This window comes from Aethina tumida, chromosome 3 (genome assembly GCF_024364675.1).
Source record: "Aethina tumida isolate Nest 87 chromosome 3, icAetTumi1.1, whole genome shotgun sequence".
Classification (NCBI taxonomy): domain Eukaryota; kingdom Metazoa; phylum Arthropoda; class Insecta; order Coleoptera; family Nitidulidae; genus Aethina; species Aethina tumida.
In genome coordinates, this window is record NC_065437.1 from 1,148,436 (window position 1) to 1,171,504 (window position 23,069).

The 23,069-nt window shown below is 27.9% G+C and overlaps 1 protein-coding gene across 1 annotated transcript in view; it reads right to left on the bottom strand.

Annotated features, from left to right (window-relative positions):
* Window positions 1–23,069, bottom strand: part of LOC109603951 (alkaline phosphatase-like) — a 113,698-nt gene that overhangs the window by 6,830 nt on the left and 83,799 nt on the right. The window contains exons 8-9 of the mRNA XM_049964512.1: window positions 14,197–14,391; window positions 5,735–5,962 (exon numbers count right to left, since the gene is read on the bottom strand). Of these exons, the coding sequence (XP_049820469.1) occupies window positions 5,735–5,962; window positions 14,197–14,391 (423 nt within the window). The remainder of the gene's footprint in view (window positions 1–5,734; window positions 5,963–14,196; window positions 14,392–23,069) is intronic.

The window sequence follows — 23,069 nt, forward strand, 5'->3', positions numbered from 1 at the left end:
ACTAAATTTAATGACGAATAAAATTAAAACAATTAAATTAATAAATTGAAAGCACAAAAAATGTGGAAGTTTCGCTTGTTAATATTTAATTTGTGTGTCATAAAAGTTCGGTTATTAAAAATAAATTACCTTCCACGTTTCCAGCGAAATATTGAGTTTGGAGTAGCTTCGGAAAAGTCTCTTATTATAAAATACTTTTCTAGTCTGCATATTATAAATTTCGTAAAGTTGATTTCTTGATATTACATTCCATTCTTAGCGAGAACTAGTCGGGGTGGCTTTGAAGTTACTCACGCTTTGTGTCACCAACATTTTTGTTTAGGTATCATAACGAAAATAAATCGAATTTTTAATAAACGACAGGATAACATTACATAAACAGTAAAATAGGTTTATTCCGTTTGTAGTGACATCTCTAAAAATAAACAAAAACGACAAACTACATTTATTTTAATTAATCAAACGAGTTCATTTGGAAGCAATGTTTAGTCTGGTTTTAAAATAATTGGATTAAAAGAAATACAAGATTATTTTTGCAGCATGAATACCTTTTAAGAGATAAAAATGAATGGGTAAATCTCTTCACTTTAATGATCCTTATGTGGCATCCTGAAATGTTATAATTGAAATGTTTGCGCAATAACTTGATATAAATGTAATTAAAATTCACTAGTTGTATTAATGTTTCGCTACCTTTCATTAATATCTACAAGAAGTTTTCTACTTGACAAAGTTAATTAATTTCGAGGGGAATATGAATATCTTCTGGCATTTATAGGTGTCTTACTAATTAATGTGTACTTGTTAGTTTACCCAGCTCAGCAGGACATGTACGTTGAGCAATTAAAAAAGTGTAAGAAATTTCACAGTAAAAGTAAGAAGTTGTGATAAGCTTTTTGATATTTTATATGTGGCTAAATTTATTTTTTTTATACAATTTCAATATTCATTAGTTAACAGATATTGTTTAGTTTTTAGTTTGAAAAGACTTTGTTTCTTTTCTTCTATGATTTAAATTCATAAATATCTCTCGACTGTTAATTGAAAAATGGTTTTTCTGTTCTTCTATAACTTTTTCTATAAATATCACTCGTTCGTTGATTGATAAAACTTTCATTTCTTCTACAAAACTACTATAAATATCATTCTGCTTCTAGTTTGAGAAGACTTCTTTTCTTTTCCTTCACAATTTCTTATCTATTGATATTCTTTGACTGTCACATGAAAAACGTTTCTTCTTTTCTTCTAAAATTTGTATCTACAGATATTGTTTAGTTTTTAGTTTGAGAAGACTTTGTTTCTTTTCTTCTATGATTTAAATTCATAAATATCTCTCGACTGTTAATTGGAAAATGCTTTTTCTGTTATTCTATATCTTTTTCTATAAATATCACTCGTTCGTTGATTGATAAATTTTTCATTTCTTCTACAACACTACTATAAATATCATTCTGCTTCTAGTTTGAGAAGACTTCTTTTCTTTTCCTTCACAATTTCTTATCTATTGATATTCTTTGACTGTCACATGAAAAACGTTTCTTCTTTTCTTCTAAAATTTGTATCTACAGATATTGTTTAGTTTTTAGTTTGAGGAGACTTTGTTCCTTTTCTTCTATGATTTATATTAATAAATATCTCTCGACTGTCAATTGAAAAATGGTTTTTCTGTTCTTCTATATCTTTTTCTATAAATATCACTCGTTCGTTGATTGATAAAACTTTCATTTCTTCTACAACACTACTATAAATATCATTCAGCTTCTAGTTTAAGAAGACTTCTTTTCTTTTCCTTCACAATTTCTTATCTATTGATATTCTTTGACTGTTACATGAAAAACGTTTCTTCTTTTCTTCTAAAATTTGTATCTACAGATATTGTTTAGTTTTTAGTTTGAGAAGACTTTGTTCCTCTTCTTCTATGATTTAAATTAATAAATATCTCTCAACTGTTAATTGGAAAATACTTTTTCTGTTCTTCTATATCTTTTTCTATAAATATCACTCGTTCGTTGATTGATAAAACTTTCATTTCTTCTACAACACTACTATAAATATCATTCAGATTCTAGTTTAAGAAGACTTCTTTTCTTTTCCTTCACAATTACTTATCTATTGATATTCTTTGACTGTCACATGAAAAACGTTTCTTCTTTTCTTCTAGAATTTGTACCTACAGATATTGTTTAGTTTTTAGTTTGAGAAGACTTTGTTCCTTTTCTTCTATGATTTAAATTAATAAATATCTCTCGACTGTTAATTGGAAAATGCTTTTTCTGTTCTTCTATATCTTTTTCTACAAATATCACTCGTTCGTTGATTGATAAAACTTTCATTTCTTCTACAACACTACTTTAAATATCATTCAGCTTCTAGTTTGAGAAGACTTCTTTTATTTTCCTTCACAATTTCTTATCTATTGATATTCTTTGACTGTCACATGAAAAACGTTTCTTCTTTTCTTCTAAAATTTGTATCTACAGATATTGTTTAGTTTTTAGTTTGAGAAGACTTTGTTTCTTTTCTTTTATGATTTAAATTCATAAATATCTCTCGACTGTTAATTGGAAAATGCTTTTTCTGTTATTCTATATCTTTTTCTATAAATATCACTCGTTCGTTGATTGATAAATTTTTCATTTCTTCTACAACACTACTATAAATATCATTCTGCTTCTAGTTTGAGAAGACTTCTTTTCTTTTCCTTCACAATTTCTTATCTATTGATATTCTTTGACTGTCACATGAAAAACGTTTCTTCTTTTCTTCTAAAATTTGTATCTACAGATATTGTTTAGTTTTTAGTTTGAGGAGACTTTGTTCCTTTTCTTCTATGATTTATATTAATAAATATCTCTCGACTGTCAATTGAAAAATGGTTTTTCTGTTCTTCTATATCTTTTTCTATAAATATCACTCGTTCGTTGATTGATAAAAGTTTCATTTCTTCTACAACACTACTATAAATATCATTCAGCTTCTAGTTTAAGAAGACTTCTTTTATTTTCCTTCACAATTTCTTATCTATTGATATTCATTGACTGTTACATGAAAAACGTTTCTTCTTTTCTTCTAAAATTTGTATCTACAGATATTATTTAGTTTTTAGTTTGAGAAGACTTTGTTTCTTTTCTTCTATGATTTAAATTAATAAATATTTCTCGACTGTTAATTGGAAAATGCTTTTTCTGTTCTTCTATATTTTTTTCTATAAATGTCACTCGTTCATCGATTGATAAAACTTTCATTTCTTCTACAACACTACTATAAATATCATTCAGCTTCTAGTTTAAGAAGACTTCTTTTCTTTTCCTTCACAATTTCTTATCTATTGATATTCTTTGACTGTTACATGAAAAACGTTTCTTCTTTTCTTCTAGAATTGGTATCTACAGATATTGTTTAGTTTTTAGTTTGAGAAAACTTTGTTTCTTTTCTTCTATGATTTATATTAATAAATATCTCTCGACTGTTAATTGGAAAATGCTTTTTCTGTTCTTCTATATTTTTTTCTCTAAATGTCACTCGTTCGTCGATTGATAAAAGTTTCATTTCTTCTACAACTCTACTATAAATATCATTTAGCTTCTAATTTGAGAACACTTCTTTTGTTTTCCTTTACAATTTCTTATCTATTGATATTCTTTGACTGTTACATGAAAAACGTTTCTTCCTGTCTTCTAAAATTTGTATCTACAGATATAGTTTAGTTTTTAGTTTGAGAAGACTTTGTTCCTCTTCTTCTATGATTTAAATTAATAAATATCTCTCAACTGTTAATTGGAAAATGCTTTTTCTGTTCTTCTGTATCTTTTTCTATAAATATCACTCGTTCGTTGATTGATAAAACTTTCATTTCTTCTACAACACTACTATAAATATCATTCAGATTCTAGTTTAAGAAGACTTCTTTTCTTTTCCTTCACAATTACTTATCTATTGATATTCTTTGACTGTCACATGAAAAACGTTTCTTCTTTTCTTCTAGAATTTGTACCTACAGATATTGTTTAGTTTTTAGTTTGAGAAGACTTTGTTCCTTTTCTTCTATGATTTAAATTCATAAATATCTCTCGACTGTTAATTGGAAAATGCTTTTTCTGTTCTTCTATATCTTTTTCTATAAATATCACTCGTTCGTTGATTGATAAAACTTTCATTTCTTCTACAACACTACTTTAAATATCATTCAGCTTCTAGTTTGAGAAGACTTCTTTTATTTTCCTTCACAATTTCTTATCTATTGATATTCTTTGACTGTCACATGAAAAACGTTTCTTCTTTTCTTCTAAAATTTGTATCTACAGATATTGTTTAGTTTTTAGTTTGAGAAGACTTTGTTTCTTTTCTTCTATGATTTAAATTCCATAAATATCTCTCGACTGTTAATTGGAAAATGCTTTTTCTGTTCTTCTATATCTTTTTCTATAAATATCACTCGTTCGTTGATTGATAAAACTTTCATTTCTTCTACAACACTACTATAAATATTATTCAGCTTCTAGTTTAAGAAGACTTCTTTTCTTTTCCTTGACAATTTCTTATCTATTGATATTCATTGACTGTTACATGAAAAACGTTTCTTCCTTTCTTCTAGAATTGGTATCTACAGATATTGTTTAGTTTTTAGTTTGAGATGACTTTGTTTCTTTTCTTCTATGATTTAAATTAATAAATATCTCTCGACTGTTAATTGGCAAATGCTCCTTATGTTCTTCTGTATATTTTTCTATAAATATCACTCGTTCGTTGATTGATAAAACTTTCATTTCTTCTACAACACTACTATAAATATCATTCTGCTTCTAGTTTAAGAAGACTTCTTTTCTTTTCCTTCACAATTTCTTATCTATTGATATTCTTTGACTGTTACATGAAAAACGTTTCTTCTTTTCTTCTAAAATTGATATCTATAGATATTGTTTAGTTTTTAGTTTGAGAAGTCTTTGTTTCTTTTCTTCTATGATTTAAATTAATAAATATCTCTCGACTGTTAATTGGAAAATGCTTTTTCTGTTCTTCTATATCTTTTTCTATAAATGTCATTCGTTCGTTGATTGATAAAACTTTCATTTCTTCTACAACACTACTATAAATATCATTCAGCTTCTAGTTTGAGAAGACTTCTTTTCTTTTCCTTCACAATTTTTTATCTATTGATATTCATTGACTGTTACATGAAAAACGTTTCTTCTTTTCTTCTAAAATTTGTATCTACAGATATTGTTTAGTTTTTAGTTTGAGAAGACTTTGTTCTTTTTCTTCTATGATTTATATTCATAAATATTTTTCGTCTGTTGATTGGAAAATGCTTTTTCTGTTCTTCTATATTTTTTTCTATAAATATCACTGTTGATTGGTTACAATTTTTTATCTTTAGATATTCTTTCACTGTTTGTTGAAAAACGTTTTTTCTGTTTTTCTAAAATCTATATATACATATATTAATTATTAGTTTTAACAGACATTTTGTTTCTGAGCTGTTAATTACAAAAGTTTTTCAAGATATTAAATGAGGAGCAGGAGCTTAGTTGAAAATTTTAATTTCGCCACCCCGAATTTCTTCCTTAATCTCCAGTTAACCCATCTCATACCCTCGCGCTTCTTAACCCCCGAAACCCTAATTAAACAAACATGTCTGGGGTCGATTCGTTTATAAATATTAACGGCCTAATTAACGTCGTCTCTGACCCACACACGAACGCATCAATCAAAACCGAAACGGTGCCTCACTAACCTGTGAACAGGGTGGTGGCGAGTGGTCCGAGTGCGTAGACGGGCACGTCTTCGCCCCCGTGCGTGGCCCACTGTCTCGGCACGGCCGCCGCGTTCACCTGGTTCTTGTCCTCCGTGGCGCTGCTCGTGTTCATAGGGATGATCCTGGGCATGGCGAAGCCGGGGCCGTTGGCGTACAGGATGGTGGTGTAGGGTTGGCCGTCGATGTCCGACACCTTGCTGTCCGGGCCTGGAATATTTACGCCTTATTAGCTCAGATAAGGGGATGGTAATAAGTGCAGTTGAGTAATGGGCTTAGTGTTGAAGACGCCACGTACATTTGTCGACGTGTAACAAATGTGTTGGCGCCTTAATAATGGACGACATGTTGAAGAACAAGTTTCTGAGTAAATGTGTGAATGAAATTTATTACGATTTGTTTCTGGTCGACGTGATGTGTCCCGGCTATTGTGGAAATTGCAATCAATTATTAACTCCTCGTTCCTCTTTTCACTTATTTTCGTCCGGGCCGTAAACGAAATTGTTTTATGTGTTTCCAACGTATTGGTACAAATTGGTTTTATTTTATAATTTCCAACTTGAGAATTGTGCGGCGGTACGAATTGTTTGTCACACCGGTTCCTCATTATTCATCGCGACGTTAAAGCGTTTGGATTTTGTGTAATGGGTGGTAATTTCATTACTGTGGATGTTGAATCAGCGAAACCAAAGATTCTTTGTGACAGATTAAAGGGAACAAATTTCACACCAGGAATAAACCGACAAAACACAATGATTAAATATGTGTATTTTATACTTTTGTCTATAAATGTGAGTAATTTGTTAAGTAAATCGTGTTTTCTTCCTAATTTTTATCCATAGATAATGCTGAGTATTAAATTGAGTTTTTGTTTTTCTTCTATTTATACTATAGATAATAGTCTACGATAGATAATATTTTCACTATTTTTGTTCACAGAAAATACTCGACTATTAATTTGAAATTTTTTACCTTTTCGTTTCTTCTTCTACAATGTTTTATCTACAGATAACAGTCAATTTTACTTTGATTTCTTTCGTTTTTCTTCTACTACTGTTATCTATAGATAATAAAGAGTACTTAGCTTAATTTATCTGCTTTTCTTGTACTACTCTTATTCATAGATAGTACCATTAACTTGAATTGCTTTTTCTCTTGTTTTATAAGTTTTATTCACAGATATACTCGACCATTAGTTTTAATTCTCTCCTTTCTTCTTCTACAGTATTTTATCTACTGCTAATACTCAATTTTACTTTGATTTCTTTTGATTTTCTTCTACTACTGTTATCTATAGATAATAAAGAGTGCTTAGCTTAATTTATCTGCTTTTCTTGTACTACTCTTATTCATAGATAGTACCATTAACTTGAATTACTTTTTCTCTTGTTTTATAAGTTTTATTCACTGATAATACTCGACCATCAGTTTTAATTCTCTTCTTTCTTCTTCTACAATATTTTATCTGCAGATAATTCTCAATTTTACTTTGATTTCTTTCGTTTTTCTTCTACTACTGTTATCTACAGATAATAGAGAGTTCTTAACTTAATTTATCTGCTTTTCTTGCACTACTCTTATTCATAGATAGTACCATTAACTTGAATTACTTTTTCTCTTGTTTTATAAGTTTTATTCACAGATATACTCGACCATTAGTTTTAATTCTCTTCTTTCTTCTTCTACAGTATTTTATCTACTGCTAATACTCAATTTTACTTTGATTTATTTTGATTTTCTTCTACTACTGTTATCTATAGATAATAAAGAGTGCTTAGCTTAATTTATCTGCTTTTCTTGTACTACTCTTATTCATAGATAGTACCATTAAGTTGAATTACTTTTTCTCTTGTTTTATAAGTTTTATTCACAGATATACTCGACCATTAATTTTAATTCTCTCCTTTCTTCTTCTACAGTATTTTATCTACTGCTAATACTCAATTTTACTTTGATTTCTTTTGATTTTCTTCTACTACTGTTATCTATAGATAATAAAGAGTGCTTAGCTTAATTTATCTGCTTTTCTTGTACTACTCTTATTCATAGATAGTACCATTAACTTGAATTACTTTTTCTCTTGTTTTATAAGTTTTATTCACAGATATACTCGACCATTAGTTTTAATTCTCTACTTTCTTCTTCTACAGTACTTTATCTACAGATAATTCTCAATTTTACTTCGGTTTCTTTTGTTTTTCTTCTACTACTATTATCTATAGATAATAAAGAGTGCTTAGCTTAATTTATCTGCTTTTCTTGTACTACTCTTATTCATAGATAATACCATTAACTTGAGTTGCTTTTTCTCTTGTTTTATAAGTTTTATTCACAGATATACTCGACCATTAGTTTTAATTCTCTTCTTTCTTCTTCTACAATATTTTATCTGCAGATAATTCTCAATTTTATTTTGATTTCTTTCGTTTTTCTTCTACTACTGTTATCTATAGCTAATAGAGAGTTCTTAACTTAATTTATCTGCTTTTCTTGTACTTCTCTTATTCATAGATAGTACCATTAACTTGAATTGCTTTTTCTCTTGTTTTATAAGTTTTATTCACAGATATACTCGACCATTAGTTTTAATTCTCTCCTTTCTTCTTCTACAGTATTTTGTCTATAGATAATATTCATTTTACTTTGATTTCTTTTGTTTTTCTTCTACTACTGTTATCTATAGATAATAGAGAGTTCTTAACTTAATTTATCTGCTTTTCTTGTACTACTCTTATTCATAGATAGTACCATTAACTTGAATTACTTTTTCTCTTGTTTTATAAGTTTTATTCACAGATATACTCGACCATTAGTTTTAATTCTCTCCTTTCTTCTTCTACAGTATTTTATCTACTGCTAATACTCAATTTTACTTTGATTTCTTTTGATTTTCTTCTACTACTGTTATCTATAGATAATAAAGAGTGCTTAGCTTAATTTATCTGCTTTTCTTGTACTACTCTTATTCATAGATAGTACCATTAACTTGAATTACTTTTTCTCTTGTTTTATAAGTTTTATTCACTGATAATACTCGACCATCAGTTTTAATTCTCTTCTTTCTTCTTCTACAATATTTTATCTGCAAATAATTCTCAATTTTACTTTGATTTCTTTCGTTTTTCTTCTACTACTGTTATCTACAGATAATAGAGAGTTCTTAACTTAATTTATCTGCTTTTCTTGCACTACTCTTATTCATAGATAGTACCATTAAGTTGAATTACTTTTTCTCTTGTTTTATAAGTTTTATTCACAGATATACTCGACCATTAGTTTTAATTCTCTCCTTTCTTCTTCTACAGTATTTTATCTACTGCTAATACTCAATTTTACTTTGATTTCTTTTGATTTTCTTCTACTACTGTTATCTATAGATAATAAAGAGTGCTTAGCTTAATTTATCTGCTTTTCTTGTACTACTCTTATTCATAGATAGTACCATTAAGTTGAATTACTTTTTCTCTTGTTTTATAAGTTTTATTCACAGATATACTCGACCATTAATTTTAATTCTCTCCTTTCTTCTTCTACAGTATTTTATCTACTGCTAATACTCAATTTTACTTTGATTTCTTTTGATTTTCTTCTACTACTGTTATCTATAGATAATAAAGAGTGCTTAGCTTAATTTATCTGCTTTTCTTGTACTACTCTTATTCATAGATACTACCATTAACTTGAATTACTTTTTCTCTTGTTTTATAAGTTTTATTCACAGATATACTCGACCATTAGTTTTAATTCTCTACTTTCTTCTTCTACAGTACTTTATCTACAGATAATTCTCAATTTTACTTCGGTTTCTTTTGTTTTTCTTCTACTACTATTATCTATAGATAATAAAGAGTGCTTAGCTTAATTTATCTGCTTTTCTTGTACTACTCTTATTCATAGATAATACCATTAACTTGAGTTGCTTTTTCTCTTGTTTTATAAGTTTTATTCACAGATATACTCGACCATTAGTTTTAATTCTCTTCTTTCTTCTTCTACAATATTTTATCTGCAGATAATTCTCAATTTTATTTTGATTTCTTTCGTTTTTCTTCTACTACTGTTATCTATAGCTAATAGAGAGTTCTTAACTTAATTTATCTGCTTTTCTTGAACTTCTCTTATTCATAGATAGTACCATTAACTTGAATTGCTTTTTCTCTTGTTTTATAAGTTTTATTCACAGATATACTCGACCATTAGTTTTAATTCTCTCCTTTCTTCTTCTACAGTATTTTGTCTATAGATAATATTCATTTTACTTTGATTTCTTTTGTTTTTCTTCTACTACTGTTATCTATAGATAATAGAGAGTTCTTAACTTAATTTATCTGCTTTTCTTGTACTACTCTTATTCATAGATAGTACCATTAACTTGAATTACTTTTTCTCTTGTTTTATAAGTTTTATTCACAGATATACTCGACCATTAGTTTTAATTCTCTCCTTTCTTCTTCTACAGTATTTTATCTACTGCTAATACTCAATTTTACTTTGATTTCTTTTGATTTTCTTCTACTACTGTTATCTATAGATAATAAAGAGTGCTTAGCTTAATTTATCTGCTTTTCTTGTACTACTCTTATTCATAGATAGTACCATTAACTTGAATTACTTTTTCTCTTGTTTTATAAGTTTTATTCACTGATAATACTCGACCATCAGTTTTAATTCTCTTCTTTCTTCTTCTACAATATTTTATCTGCAAATAATTCTCAATTTTACTTTGATTTCTTTCGTTTTTCTTCTACTACTGTTATCTACAGATAATAGAGAGTTCTTAACTTAATTTATCTGCTTTTCTTGCACTACTCTTATTCATAGATAGTACCATTAAGTTGAATTACTTTTTCTCTTGTTTTATAAGTTTTATTCACAGATATACTCGACCATTAGTTTTAATTCTCTCCTTTCTTCTTCTACAGTATTTTATCTACTGCTAATACTCAATTTTACTTTGATTTCTTTTGATTTTCTTCTACTACTGTTATCTATAGATAATAAAGAGTGCTTAGCTTAATTTATCTGCTTTTCTTGTACTACTCTTATTCATAGATAGTACCATTAACTTGAATTACTTTTTCTCTTGTTTTATAAGTTTTATTCACTGATAATACTCGACCATCAGTTTTAATTCTCTTCTTTCTTCTTCTACAATATTTTATCTGCAGATAATTCTCAATTTTACTTTGATTTCTTTCGTTTTTCTTCTACTACTGTTATCTACAGATAATAGAGAGTTCTTAACTTAATTTATCTGCTTTTCTTGCACTACTCTTATTCATAGATAGTACCATTAACTTGAATTACTTTTTCTCTTGTTTTATAAGTTTTATTCACAGATATACTCGACCATTAGTTTTAATTCTCTTCTTTCTTCTTCTACAGTATTTTATCTACTGCTAATACTCAATTTTACTTTGATTTATTTTGATTTTCTTCTACTACTGTTATCTATAGATAATAAAGAGTGCTTAGCTTAATTTATCTGCTTTTCTTGTACTACTCTTATTCATAGATAGTACCATTAAGTTGAATTACTTTTTCTCTTGTTTTATAAGTTTTATTCACAGATATACTCGACCATTAATTTTAATTCTCTCCTTTCTTCTTCTACAGTATTTTATCTACTGCTAATACTCAATTTTACTTTGATTTCTTTTGATTTTCTTCTACTACTGTTATCTATAGATAATAAAGAGTGCTTAGCTTAATTTATCTGCTTTTCTTGTACTACTCTTATTCATAGATAGTACCATTAACTTGAATTACTTTTTCTCTTGTTTTATAAGTTTTATTCACAGATATACTCGACCATTAGTTTTAATTCTCTACTTTCTTCTTCTACAGTACTTTATCTACAGATAATTCTCAATTTTACTTCGGTTTCTTTTGTTTTTCTTCTACTACTATTATCTATAGATAATAAAGAGTGCTTAGCTTAATTTATCTGCTTTTCTTGTACTACTCTTATTCATAGATAATACCATTAACTTGAGTTGCTTTTTCTCTTGTTTTATAAGTTTTATTCACAGATATACTCGACCATTAGTTTTAATTCTCTTCTTTCTTCTTCTACAATATTTTATCTGCAGATAATTCTCAATTTTATTTTGATTTCTTTCGTTTTTCTTCTACTACTGTTATCTATAGCTAATAGAGAGTTCTTAACTTAATTTATCTGCTTTTCTTGTACTTCTCTTATTCATAGATAGTACCATTAACTTGAATTGCTTTTTCTCTTGTTTTATAAGTTTTATTCACAGATATACTCGACCATTAGTTTTAATTCTCTCCTTTCTTCTTCTACAGTATTTTGTCTATAGATAATATTCATTTTACTTTGATTTCTTTTGTTTTTCTTCTACTACTGTTATCTATAGATAATAGAGAGTTCTTAACTTAATTTATCTGCTTTTCTTGTACTACTCTTATTCATAGATAGTACCATTAACTTGAATTACTTTTTCTCTTGTTTTATAAGTTTTATTCACAGATATACTCGACCATTAGTTTTAATTCTCTCCTTTCTTCTTCTACAGTATTTTATCTACTGCTAATACTCAATTTTACTTTGATTTCTTTTGATTTTCTTCTACTACTGTTATCTATAGATAATAAAGAGTGCTTAGCTTAATTTATCTGCTTTTCTTGTACTACTCTTATTCATAGATAGTACCATTAACTTGAATTACTTTTTCTCTTGTTTTATAAGTTTTATTCACTGATAATACTCGACCATCAGTTTTAATTCTCTTCTTTCTTCTTCTACAATATTTTATCTGCAAATAATTCTCAATTTTACTTTGATTTCTTTCGTTTTTCTTCTACTACTGTTATCTACAGATAATAGAGAGTTCTTAACTTAATTTATCTGCTTTTCTTGCACTACTCTTATTCATAGATAGTACCATTAAGTTGAATTACTTTTTCTCTTGTTTTATAAGTTTTATTCACAGATATACTCGACCATTAGTTTTAATTCTCTCCTTTCTTCTTCTACAGTATTTTATCTACTGCTAATACTCAATTTTACTTTGATTTCTTTTGATTTTCTTCTACTACTGTTATCTATAGATAATAAAGAGTGCTTAGCTTAATTTATCTGCTTTTCTTGTACTACTCTTATTCATAGATAGTACCATTAACTTGAATTACTTTTTCTCTTGTTTTATAAGTTTTATTCACAGATATACTCGACCATTAGTTTTAATTCTCTCCTTTCTTCTTCTACAGTATTTTATCTACTGCTAATACTCAATTTTACTTTGATTTCTTTTGATTTTCTTCTACTACTGTTATCTATAGATAATAGAGAGTTCTTAACTTAATTTATCTGCTTTTCTTGTACTACTCTTATTCATAGATAGTACTATTAACTTGAATTACTTTTTCTCTTGTTTTATAAGTTTTATTCACAGATATACTCGACCATTAGTTTTAATTCTCTCCTTTCTCCTCTACAGTATTTTATCTACTGCTAATACTCAATTTTACTTTGATTTCTTTTGATTTTCTTCTACTACTGTTATCTATAGATAATAGAAAGTTCTTAACTTAATTTATCTGCTTTTCTTGTACTTCTCTTATTCATAGATAGTACCATTAACTTGAATTACTTTTTCTCTTGTTTTATAAATTTTATTCACAGATATACTCGACCATTAATTTTAATTCTCTTCTTTCTTCTTCTATAGTATTTTATCTACAGATAATACTCATTTTACTTTGATTTCTTTTGTTTTTCTTCTACTACTGTTATCTATAGATAATAGAGAGTTCTTAACTTAATTTATCTGCTTTCTTGTACTACTCTTATTCATAGATAGTACCATTAACTTGAATTACTTTTTCTTTTGTTTTATAAGTTTTATTCACTGATAATACTCGACCATCAGTTTTAATTCTCTTCTTTTTTCTTCTACAATATTTTATCTATAGATAGTACTCATTTCACTTCTATCTATATCTATAACTAATGTGCTTAGCTTTTCTTCTAATACTCTTGACTTTTTCATTTATTTTATAAATTTTATTCATAGACAATACTCGCCCATTAGTTTTAGTTCTTTTCTTCTTCTACAATTTCTATCCACAGATATTACTCAACTATTAGTTAATATTATTTTGTTTTTCTTTTACTGATATCTATAGTTAATATTGAACTAGTTTATTTTTATTTATTTTTTCCTTTTTTACTGTATTTATCTATAGATAATATTCTTATATTAGTATTAAATTGCTTCTCCTGAATAAATATCAATATGACTAAATAAACTACATGATATTCTCGTATAAAATAAAAAAAAATAATGGTTCTTGTTCGTGATACAGTTGATAATAATGATCAATTAAAGATTGCCAACTATAGGATATAAGATCGTGCCCAACGACCAATCCGTAAATTGGTCGTTGCTTATCGGCGTGCACAAAATCGCTGTAGTTACCGAGTATCGGATGTCCCCTGGGCGTAGCCTGTCCACCCATCGTGAGCACGTGCGAGTGATCCGCAGTGACGACGATTAGCGTCTCGGTGGGATTTACCAGAGCCAGTGCGGCCAACAGTGCGGTCTCCATCGCCAAAGTTTCGTCCAGGGCTCTGTAGGCGTTGTTGTAGTGGTGTGCGTGATCTATGCGACCCCCTGCGAATCAGTCACGAATTAGTGCACTCTTCAATCGGCTCACTTTTACGTCTCAACCCCACAACCCCGTTAGTTTGGGCCCGGTTTGCTCTTGAACGGAGCTGTTGCGGCCGGTTTATCGGTGGCGATGCATCATCCCCCGTGACCGGGCTTGAAAATTTATCATCCCATTTTAATACGTTATCAATGTCGGATACACGAACATGTAATTGGTTTATTATATGTGCGTTATCAAACTGCGCCAGTCCGAAGTGAAAGGCTGTAAAGCCCATTTTGTCGGGTGTAACGCGACACTATAATTGTGTGCATTCTAATGCGACGATAAACTGCGTTTTAATGCCCTGACGTTTTGGGTACACAAACGATGAACGTTCCCTCTCTCACTCATTCTCTCGTTAGAATTTCATCCGTAAGTCTACATAAGAATTTTACATTTCAAAGCGTTTCCAATTGCGATTGAAATTCGAAAAATTCAATATGGAGACGTACTTGTCAGTGGAATTTTAAAATGATCGATTTAATCAAATCTTGTTCAAACATTTCAACAGTCCAACTGCCAAAGAAAAACTTCGATAGTTCGTTGATTGTCATTCAATTATTTAATTTCACAGACCAACGACAACAAAGATATTTTTATGATAACTTTAATGAGTTGGTTCTGAAAATGTCATCAGCTCTTTAGTTATAGTTGAAGGCATCACAAATCTTTTGAGGTCAAAATAGAATCTTCATCCTTACCCACTTGACTATGTTATTATATCTATTATTTTGACTAGATTTTTATGTATTTTTGTATTAGAACGCTGTAGCATCCACAGACAGACGATTACAACACTTTTAAAGGAAAGAAAACCTATTCCTGATTTTGAGAAAGGATCTTATGTAGCTCTGTAGCCATATCTAGATAAATCTTAGGATTTCGTGTGTAAAACATGTGTTGATCCATGAGAAAGAGACAGTACCTAACCTAACATAACCTAACCTAACCTAACCTAACCTAACCTAACCTAACCTAACCTAACTTAACTTAAGTTATCCTAACCTAACTTAACCTTGTTATTTTTGTCATAGATACAAAAGTTATGGACATCTTAATCTAGATTCAGCAGTAAGACCTGCAACACATCCTGAAAAATTATTATTCAGACTTGATCTTTATGTCTTTTTGTATTAAAACACTGTAGCATTCACAAGCAGATGATTACAATACTTTTAAAGAAGATAAATCTTAGGATTTCGTATGTAAAACATGTGTTGAGCCATTAGAAAGAGATAGTGTCTAACCTAACCTAACCTAACTTAACCTAAGTTATCCTAACCTAACATAAACTTGTTATTTTTGTCATAGATACAAAAGTTATGAACATCTTAATCTAGATTCAGCAGTAAGACCTGCAACACATCCTGAAAAATTATTATTCCGACTTGATCTTTATGTGTTTTTGTATTAAAACACTGTAGCATTCACAAGCAGATGATTACAATACTTTTAAAGAAGATAAATCTTAGGATTTCGTATGTAAAACATGTGTTGAACCATTAGAAAGAGATAGTGTCTAACCTAACCTAACCTAACTTAACCTAAGTTATCCTAACCTAACATAAACTTGTTATTTTTGTCATAGATACAAAAGTTATGGACATCTTAATCTAGATTCAGCAGTAAGACCTGCAACACATCCTGAAAAATTATTATTCTGACTTGATCTTTATGTCTTTTTGTATTAAAACACTGTAGCATTCACAAGCAGATGATTACAATACTTTTAAAGAAGATAAATCTTAGGATTTCGTATGTAAAACATGTGTTGAACCATTAGAAAGAGATAGTGTCTAACCTAACCTAACCTAACTTAACCTAAGTTATCCTAACCTAACATAAACTTGTTATTTTTGTCATAGATACAAAAGTTATGGACATCTTAATCTAGATTCAGCAGTAAGACCTGCAACACATCCTGAAAAATTATTATTCTGACTTGATCTTTATGTCTTTTTGTATTAAAACACTGTAGCATTCACAAGCAGATGATTACAATACTTTTAAAGAAGATAAATCTTAGGATTTCGTATGTAAAACATGTGTTGAACCATTAGAAAGAGATAGTGTCTAACCTAACCTAACCTAACTTAACCTAAGTTATTCTAACCTAACTTAACCTTGTTATTTTTGTCATAGATACAAAAGTTATGGACATCTTAATCTAGATTCAGCAGTAAGACCTGCAACACATCCTGAAAAATTATTATTCTGACTTGATCTTTATGTCTTTTTGTATTAAAACACTGTAGCATTCACAAGCAGATGATTACAATACTTTTAAAGAAGATAAATCTTAGGATTTCGTATGTAAAACATGTGTTGAACCATTAGAAAGAGATAGTGTCTAACCTAACCTAACCTAAACTAACTTAACCTAAGTTATCCTAACCTAACTTAAACTTGTTATTTTTGTCATAGATACAAAAGTTATGGACATCTTAATCTAGATTCAGCAGTAAGACCTGTAACACATCCTGAAAAATTAACCATCCCATCCTTCAATAGCCTTTCTGTATTGCCAGAAGATAGTGTAGAAACGTCCCATGAAAAATAATAAAAAAATAGTGACTTTAAAGCAGATTTAACAATTCATCAAACTTTTAATCAGATCTCTAACTTAATCTATACTAACCTAACCTAATTTAGCATAACCTAACCTAACCTAACTTACCCTAAACTATCCTAACCTAACCTAACCTTCTTAAGACCTGCACCACACCCTGAAAAATTACCCATTCCATCCTTCAGTAGTCTTTCTGTATTGCCCGAAGATGGTGTAGAAAGTCCAATAAAGAATAAAAACAACAGTTACTTTAAAGTAGATTTAACAATTCATTAACCTTTTAATCAGTAAAAATTGTCGCTGAATTATGAATCTCTCAAAGGAGACGAGTTATTTGTATCCATGATGGCAATAGGAACCAATAGAAACGTAAAGAGTACATCATAAATCAATAAACGCAGCTTATCTCATAAACTAAATCTGATGGTCAAAATCTAATGGCTATTTTGGAGTCTGCACCCAAATATTTGTCACCAAAATGGCTGCTATGAGTTAAATGAATGAAACTCAAGGTAGTTACGTAGTTTTATTATAAAGAAGTTGTTCCTTGTTGTAATTAATTAAACTTTAATATAGTGCTCCATCAAAATAGCTAATTAAAACTTTGATATGGTAGAACTATAAAATAATTTTGTTGAGATCACAGTTGAAGTACAAAACTAATAAATAAATTTGAAAGGCGATCAAGTGAAAGTAACATTTTAATATCTGGCTGATGTACGAAAACTTAAAGTTTGCTTGATGAAGTATTCGTTCGTTGTGTAATTAATAGTTGCATTAATTAGATAATAATTCAGTCCTTTTTAATTAAAGCTTTTTATCATAAAGTCGGGGAGTGTTTTTAAAGAGATTGATAGTTTGTAACAAAGTAAATTCGAACGTTTTAGTCTGATAAACAAAAGTTTAAACTAATCGACTGTTCGTTAATCAAATTTTAATTATTTCAACAATGTGCTCTATAGTTCTATAAAATCAAACAAGGAACATTTATTATGTCAGTACTAAATACAGAAATTATATAGTACTGTATATCTCCCTCATCAGTACTAAGTTAATAATTTAGTACTCTATAAAAATAATTATATATCCTAAACTGGAAAAGTGTTTTTATTTAAAGTTGTAAAGGAAAACTAATAAATAAATTTAAAACTAAAAAGAAAGTAATTTCAGTAAAACATTTTAATATTTGAACTCACTCTCTCTCATAATTAAATACAAGATAAATAAATTATTTAATACAAAGATTACGTAAATATTTGACAAAATCTCTTAATTTAGTAAATAAATGATTGCCTCGTTTTTATATAAAAAAGTTATTCGTCTGTTGAGTTAATTAACCTATTTTAATTGGCTAATAATTTAGTACTCCCTTAAATTAGATAATTAAAGTTTTATTTTACCACATCAAAGAGTGCTTAATTTACTTAACTAACAAATATTTTATTGGAACGTACCATTAAATTATGTTAATTATGTGTTAAATTGTATTTAAAAATAAAGCAATTTTGTTTTTTATAAATGTTACAAAACATAGAGTAACATAACAAAAAACTAATAATAATTTAGTACTCTATAAAAAGATAATTGAAGCTATATTTTACAAAATAAAGGAGTACTTTTATTTATAGTTATGAGGCAATACTAATAAAATAATTCAGTTTTATTCAACAAAAAGCTTTCAGAAAGATATTGATAACGTTTTAATATCTACAGATAAGTTAACTATAATTTAGTACTCCATAAAGAATTTAATAAATAAATTTAGAGGTATAGACTTTAGAGTACAAACAAATTTAAGGCTTTTATACTTTTATTAGTAACATTTTCATATTTAGCTGTACACTGAGTACACATAATGAATGACAAGTTAAAGTACTCAAGGCAAAAACTATTTAAATGTTATAAAATAATAAAAATCTAAATTAACAGAAAAAAGTTGACATTTTTAATAGTTTAAGAGTTAGATAAAATTTAGTACTCATAGTAGATCATTAAAGCTTCAAATCACGAATTTATGTGTTATATTACATGTTACATATAGAGATTGAAAGTTTGTATAAAGTTGGATAGTAAAACTTTATTCATATCAATAAAACGTTGAAGTTAGTTTAAGGTTGGGTCGATAGACAAAATTTAAATTCATGGAATATCTCGTTAATTATAATTTAATTATTTAAATAATATGTTAAAACAGAATTGTATAATAAACTGTAAAACATTTTATAACCTAACACAAGATAAAGACTGGTTGAATGTGAAATTAATTATAATTAAATTATGTACTTTAATAAATAGATAAAAACATTATTTTGTTATAAAGTATCCGCTCATTAATTAGATAATAATTTAATACTCCATAAAAATAGTTAATCAAAGCTTTATATCACAAAATCAAAGAGCGCTTTTATATAAAGATTGATGGTTTGATCAGGGCTGAAGCGCAAAACTAATCAAAAGTTGTCTTAATTGTCTGTGTGATGGTTATTGAATTACATACAATTTTAGGCACCTTTCAGAGCGGAAAAGTTTATTAACTTAATTATCAACTCTCAGTTTGTATCCTCCTTTTTTTTTCTCATTAAAAGAAAACTCTTCTCTTTAATAATAACAAATTTGTTACGAAATGTGAACAATTCGGTTTACCATTGTATGATAAATAAAAAATGTGGGCAATGCAAATAAAGACAAAATGGGGGAAATATGAGTAGCAATATTATCATCACTTAAGGCAATGTTTGCGTTTGGAACAGGAACAGTGGATTCCAGATTGAGGTGAACCAATTTGTGCCGAAGGCCGAATATTGAAAATCGATTTCTTTTGAGCCTTTAATTGTGTGCTTTCGCCAATAAATAGTTATGCCCTTTTATCAATGTTTGTGTGGGTTTGTTTTTAGGCAAATAGTCATTCGTGTAATTGTTTAATTTCATATTAATTAATATTTTACATGATGATATGCAATTTGTGATTCTATTTTGTTTTATCCATTCAATTTTAGTTAATTTATACTAATAATAATCAATTTTTTTATTAATTGTATTTTAAACTCATTACTTTGATTAATTAAATGCCTTTGGCTGTGATTTCTCTTGTTTAAAATTCAGACTAGTAACAAGAGAATACCATTATGTTAGTTATTCTATACTTTACTGATGTGTTTATAATTAATGAGTGACTGACTGATATTTTCTCGAAATTTGAATCAACTTCAATCAAAATATTCATCGAGAATCAGTGGAACTGACTGACAACTGAGTAACAGTACAATTTAATTCTAAGTAATGAATGAGTAAATTTTACATATTAGTAAGTTTCATTAATGAGTAATGTTCATTGATCATTGAATAAGTTATACTGATTATTCATTATAGTTCTATTGATTAAACAGTAATTTTTACTGATTACTTGGTTAGTTCCAATAATTGATCAGTATACTTTCATGATTTTAATCAACACAATTTCAATGAGGACTCAGCCAAATTCTAGATCCAGTAAGTTTCACTTATTAATAAGTAATTTTTAATGGTGAATGAGTAAATTTCACTAATAATTTAGTGACTAATGTCTACTAATCATTGGCTAAGTTCTAGTGATTAATTAATAAGTTTCTATGATTATTCAGTATAATTTTGCTGAGTAAATAGTAATTTTTACTCATTATTTGGTAAGTTATAATGATTGATCAGTATAATTTCATTATTTTAATTAGTATAGTTTCACTAACAAGTTAGCCAAATTCTAGTAACTGATCAATAAGTTCCATAGATTAATAAGAAATTTTCACTGGTGAATTAGTAAATTTCACTGACACATTAGCAACTTTCATTGATGAGTAATGTTCACTGATTATTGAGAAAATTTTAGTGATTAATCAATAAGTTTCTATGATTATTCAGTATAATTTTACTGAGTAAACAGTCATTTTTACTCATTATTTGGTAAGTTATAGTGATTGATCAGTATAATTTCATTATTTTAATTAGTATAGTTTCACTAACAAGTCAGCCAAATTCTAGTAACTGATCAATAAGTTCCATAGATTAATAAGAAATTTTCACTGGTGAATTAGTAAATTTCACTGACACATTAGCAACTTTCATTGATGAGTAATGTTCACTGATCATTGAGAAAGTTCTAGTGATTAATCAATAAGTTTCTATGATAATTCAGTATAATTTTACTGAGTTAACAGTCATTTTTACTGATTACTTAGTAAGTTATAGTGATTGATCAGTATAATTTTATTATTTTAATTAGTATAGTTTCACTAACAAGTCAGCCAAATTCTAGTAACTGATCAATAAGTTCAATAGATTAATAAGTAATTTTCACTGGTGAATTAGTAAATTTCACTGACACATTAACAACTTTCATTGATGAGTAATGTTCACTGATCATTGAGAAAGTTCTAGTGATTAATCAATAAGTTTCTATGATTATTCAGTATAATTCTACTGAGTAAACAGTCATTTTTACTGATTATTTGGTAAGTTATAGTGATTGATCAGTATAATTTCATTATTTTAATTAGTATAGTTTCACTAACAAGTCAGCCAAATTCTAGTAACTGATCAATAAGTTCCATAGATTAATAAGAAATTTTCACTGGTGAATTAGTAAATTTCACTGACACGTTAGCAACTTTCATTGATGAGTAATGTTCACTGATCATTGAAAAAGTTCTAATGATTAATCAATAAGTTTCCATGTTTATTCAGTATAATTCTACTAAGTAAACAGTCATTTTTACTCATTATTTGGTAAGTTATAGTGATTGATCAGTATAATTTCATTATTTTAATTAGTATAGTTTCACTAACAAGTCAGCCAAATTCTAGTAACTGATCAATAAGTTCAATAGATTAATAAGTAATTTTCACTGGTGAATTAGTAAATTTCACTGACACATTAGCAACTTTCATTGATGAGTAATGTTCACTGATCATTGAAAAAGTTCTAATGATTAATCAATAAGTTTCCATGTTTATTCAGTATAATTCTACTAAGTAAACAGTCATTTTTACTCATTATTTGGTAAGTTATAGTGATTGATCAGTATAATTTCATTATTTTAATTAGTATAGTTTCACTAACAAGTTAGCCAAATTCTAGTAACTGATCAATAAGTTCCATAGATTAATAAGTAATTTTCACTGGTGAATTAGTAAATTTCACTGACACATTAGCAACTTTCATTGATGAGTAATGTTCACTGATCATTGAAAAAGTTCTAATGATTAATCAATAAGTTTCCATGTTTATTCAGTATAATTCTACTAAGTAAACAGTCATTTTTACTCATTATTTGGTAAGTTATAGTGATTGATCAGTATAATTTCATTATTTTAATTAGTATAGTTTCACTAACAAGTCAGCCAAATTCTAGTAACTGATCAATAAGTTCAATAGATTAATAAGTAATTTTCACTGGTGAATTAGTAAATTTCACTGACACATTAGCAACTTTCATTGATGAGTAATGTTCACTGATCATTGAGAAAGTTCTAGTGATTAATCAATAAGTTTCTATGATTATTCAGTATAATTCTACTGAGTAAACAGTCATTTTTACTGATTATTTGGTAAGTTATAGTGATTGATCAGTATAATTTTATTATTTTAATTAGTATAGTTTGACTAACAAGTCAGCCAAATTCTAGTAACTGATCAATAAGTTCCATAGATTAATAAGAAATTTTCACTGGTGAATTAGTAAATTTCACTGACACATTAGCAACTTTCATTGATGAGTAATGTTCACTGATCATTGAGAAAGTTCTAGTGATTAATCAATAAGTTTCTATGATAATTCAGTATAATTTTACTGAGTAAACAGTCATTTTTACTGATTACTTAGTAAGTTATAGTGATTGATCAGTATAATTTTATTATTTTAATTAGTATAGTTTCACTAACAAGTCAGCCAAATTCTAGTAACTGATCAATAAGTTCAATAGATTAATAAGTAATTTTCACTGGTGAATTAGTAAATTTCACTGACACATTAGCAACTTTCATTGATGAGTAATGTTCACTGATCATTGAGAAAGTTCTAGTGATTAATCAATAAGTTT